The sequence below is a fragment of the Bison bison genome, unplaced genomic scaffold (genome assembly GCF_000754665.1).
Source record: "Bison bison bison isolate TAMUID 2011002044 unplaced genomic scaffold, Bison_UMD1.0 scf7180017864492, whole genome shotgun sequence".
Classification (NCBI taxonomy): domain Eukaryota; kingdom Metazoa; phylum Chordata; class Mammalia; order Artiodactyla; family Bovidae; genus Bison; species Bison bison.
In genome coordinates, this window is record NW_011495051.1 from 8,651,868 (window position 1) to 8,655,663 (window position 3,796).

The 3,796-nt window shown below is 41.1% G+C and overlaps 1 protein-coding gene across 1 annotated transcript in view; it reads right to left on the minus strand.

Annotated features, from left to right (window-relative positions):
* Positions 1-573: 573 nt before the first annotated feature.
* The window catches only part of LOC104979962 (zinc finger protein 266-like), a 19,165-nt gene continuing 15,942 nt past the window's right edge, over positions 574-3,796 (minus strand). The window contains 3 exon segments of the mRNA XM_010828506.1: positions 574-2,225; positions 2,330-2,431; positions 2,433-3,794. Coding sequence (XP_010826808.1) covers positions 1,790-2,225; positions 2,330-2,431; positions 2,433-3,794 — 1,900 coding nt within the window. The 3' untranslated portion in view covers positions 574-1,789.

Here is a 3,796-nt window from a genome sequence, read left to right on the forward strand (position 1 = left end):
ACTCTGTGGGAGAGGGAGAGGGTGGGAAGATTTGGGAGAATGGCATTGAAACATGTGAAACGTCATGTATGAAACGAGATGCCAGTCCAGGTTCAATGCACGATGCTGGATGCTTGGGGCTGGTGCACTGGGACGACCCAGAGGGATGGTGTGGGGAGGGAGGAGGGAGGAGGGTTCAGGATGGGGAACACATGTATACTAATTAAATAATTTTCTATTAAAGAAAATTTTAAAATTTTTACAGTAAAAAAAAAAAAAATAAAGATTCTCCCTCAGATGCTGGGGTGTTCACCTACAAAAGTCATGAAATCAGGGTGACTCACATTAGATGTAATCTTCTCCACTCGTGCCATGCCAGGATCAGGGTAAGAACGACACGATAATTTTACAGAATTTATAGACATACCATATCCCTCACCTTGGACAGCATGAAAAGAAAGTTAGTCGATCAGTCATGTCCAACTCTTTGTGACCCCGTGGACTGTCGACCACCAGGCTCCTCTGTCCATGGAATTCTCCAGGCAAGAATACTGGAATGGGTAGCCATTCCCTTCTCCAGGTGATATTCCCGACCCAGGTCTCCTGCACTGCAGGTAGATTCTCTAATGTTTGAGCCACCAGGGAAGTCCTCAGCATAAATGAGGTTGGTGAGCACTGTACACATTTAAGCACTCCCTGTCTTCACAATGTGAAGACAATGTCAATCCAACAAGAGAATCCAGCAGGTTAGACAAGGATAAAGTGTGTATCCTGTAGGTCCACTTCAGACCCAGGTGCAAACTCAAAGTGTAGTCACTATACTGGCCTGGTCTAGCTGTGAGAGTGAAGAAAGGCACACTGTGTGCAAGAACTTGTTCTTGTTGTTTAGTTCCTCAGTCGTGTCAAGACTCTCCCCAAGGTCAGAGCAAATCACAAATGCTTGAAACAGATATACAGAACCCCCAGCACTCTACACCTCTCAGCAACTCTAAGATCTCAGACTCAGGGTAGTATTTTCCAAATACTCCATATTCAGTTTCTCTTGACTGTGAAATACCTCATGTTTATTAAGAATGAGGAACAATCTAATGGAAAATGATGACTCTACAACTAACTTCTTACATTCATAAAGTTTTGCTCCACAGTGAGATTATAAGTGAACATTAAGGTATTTAGCAGAACCAGAATTTACACAGGAAAAGATACATTGGATGTCCTCAATAAATAACCATTTAAACCTCTAAGAACAAGTTAAAATTACTTTCTTTTTCCTAAAGGCATAAAATGTAAAAAGTAATAAAACTTAGCCACATAGCTTAAATCAGTAGGATTTCTGTCTACTGCAAGATTTCCCATATTTAAAAAATATTAATTTCACTGAGGAAAGAGTAAAGGGCTGTCCATGTGTCTTTAATATTTTAATATGTGTCTTTAATATTATAATATGGCTTCACTGTTTTTTTTAATTTATTTATTTGGCTGCTTTGAGTCTTATTTGTGGCACGTAAGAGGTTTGTTGCCTCATGCCAGATCCTTTGTTGCCGTGGGTGGACTCACTAGTTGCAATGTACAGGCTCAGCACTTGTAGCGCACGACCTTAGTTGCTCTGTGGCATGTGGGATCTTAGTTCCCCAAGCAGGGATTGAACTCGTGTCCACTGCATTGCAAGGCAGATCCTTAACCACTGGACCACCAGGGAAATCTCCACTGTGATATCTTACATACCAGTTGTGGGACTGACGTGCTTCCCACATTCCTAACATTTGTAGAGCAGCTCCCAAGTGTTGACCTTTCATGTTGTTGAAGTGAATCAGAAAGACAAAAAGCTTTCCTCTGTACATTTATAGGGTTTCTCTCCACTGTGAATAGCTTTGTGTGTGGTAACGGATGAACTGGTACATGTTTTCCCACATATATTACACTTGAAAGTCTTCTGCCCTGTATGAGCTCTAAAATACTTAGGTAATTCCCTGGCAGTCCAGTGGTGGGTACAGCTCCATGCTCTCACTCCCAAGGGCCCAGGTTTAATCCTTGGTTGGGAAACTAATACCCTACAAGCTGCATGGTACAGCCAAAATGAATAAATAACATTTTAAAAGTGCTTAGAAGCAGCAAATGCCTCCCCGCATTCCAAACATTTATACGGTATCTCACCAGTGTGAATACACTTGTGAATGGCAAAGGGTGAAGAATTTGCAGATCTTTTCCCACACTTATTACACTGTAAAGGCATCTTTCCATTGTGAGTTCAAAAATATTTAGTAAGGGACTTCCCTGGTGGTCCAGTGGTTAAAACTCTGCCTTCCAATGCAGGAGACTTGGGTTCAGTCACTGGGAACTAAGGTCTTACATGCTGTGGGTGCAGCCAAAATTTTCAAAAAAATGTTTCATAAGATTTGAGAAAGCAGCAAGGGCTTTTCCACACTTGTCACATTTCAATGGCCTCTCTTCAATGTCGTTTTATATGGTAAGAAAGGCTTGAGAAGTGAGAAAAGGTTTTTCCACATTCCTTACATTCATATGGTTTCTCTCCAGTGTGAGTTCGTTTGTGTATGATAAGATATGAAGAAGTGGTAAATGTTTTCCCACACACATTACACTCAAAAGGCTTCTCTCCAGTGTGAGTTCTAAAATGTATAGTAAGATATGAGGAATTAGCAAAGGCCTTCCCACATTTGTCACATTTAATAGTCTTCTGTGCAGTATGAGACTGTAGATGTCTAATGAGGTGGGAGGAAGAAGCAAAGGCTTTCCCACATGTGTCACATTTAAAAGGCTTCTCACCAGTGTGAATTTTCGTATGTCGAGTAAGGCCTGAAGATCGAGTGAAGGTTTTTCCACACGTGTCACACTTAAAAGGCTTCTCTCCAGTGTGTGTTTTCATATGTTCAGTAAGGCCTGAAGATCGAGTGAAGGTTTTTCCACATGTGTCACACTTAAAAGGCTTCTCTCCAGTATGAGTTTTCATATGTTCAATAAGGCCTGAAGATCGAGTGAAGGTTTTCCCACACTCCTTACATTTATAGGGTTGCTCTCCAGTGTGAGTTCCCATGTGAATGTTAAAGGGTAGAGAATGTTTGAAGTCTTTCCCACATTCCTCACATTTGTAAGGTTTTATTACTGTGTGAATTTGACTGTGAACACGAAGGTATGAGGATAATCTAAAGGCTTTCCCACAATCCCTGCATTTGTAGGGTTTTATTCCAGTGTGAATTCGACTGTGAACACGAAGGTATGAAGACAATCTAAAGGTTTTCCCACATTCCTTACATTTGTAGGGTTTTATTCCAGTGTGAATTCGACTGTGAACAAGAAGGTATGAGGAAAACCTAAAGGCTTTCCCACATGTGTCACACTGAAAAGGCTTCTCTCCAGTGTGTGTTTTTATATGTTGTCTATGGCTTAGGGATGCAGTGGAGACTTTTCCAGAGTCCTCACATCTGTAGCATTTGTTAGAAGTGTGAGTTGGCACATGTGCATGAAGGCTTGTTGAGTGAACAGAAGTTTTTCCACATTCCTTCCATTTGTAGAGCTTTTCTTTATTGTGAGCTCTCACTTGTGTCCGAAGGTAAGACTGATTAACAAAGGCTTTCCCAACATCTCTGGGTTCTAAGGCTTTTTCTTGTATGTTAGATTTCCAGTGTACAATATCTGGAGTCAGCATGACAGTTTTTCGACACTGATTAAACATGGAACATTTTTCTCCAGTAAAGGATTTGTTGTGCAGAGTAAGGAAGTTTTTCCCATACTGATTATCTTCATAAGGGTTCCCTCCATTTTGAGTACTCCTGTATGTCCTAAGGCATGAGTGGTCACT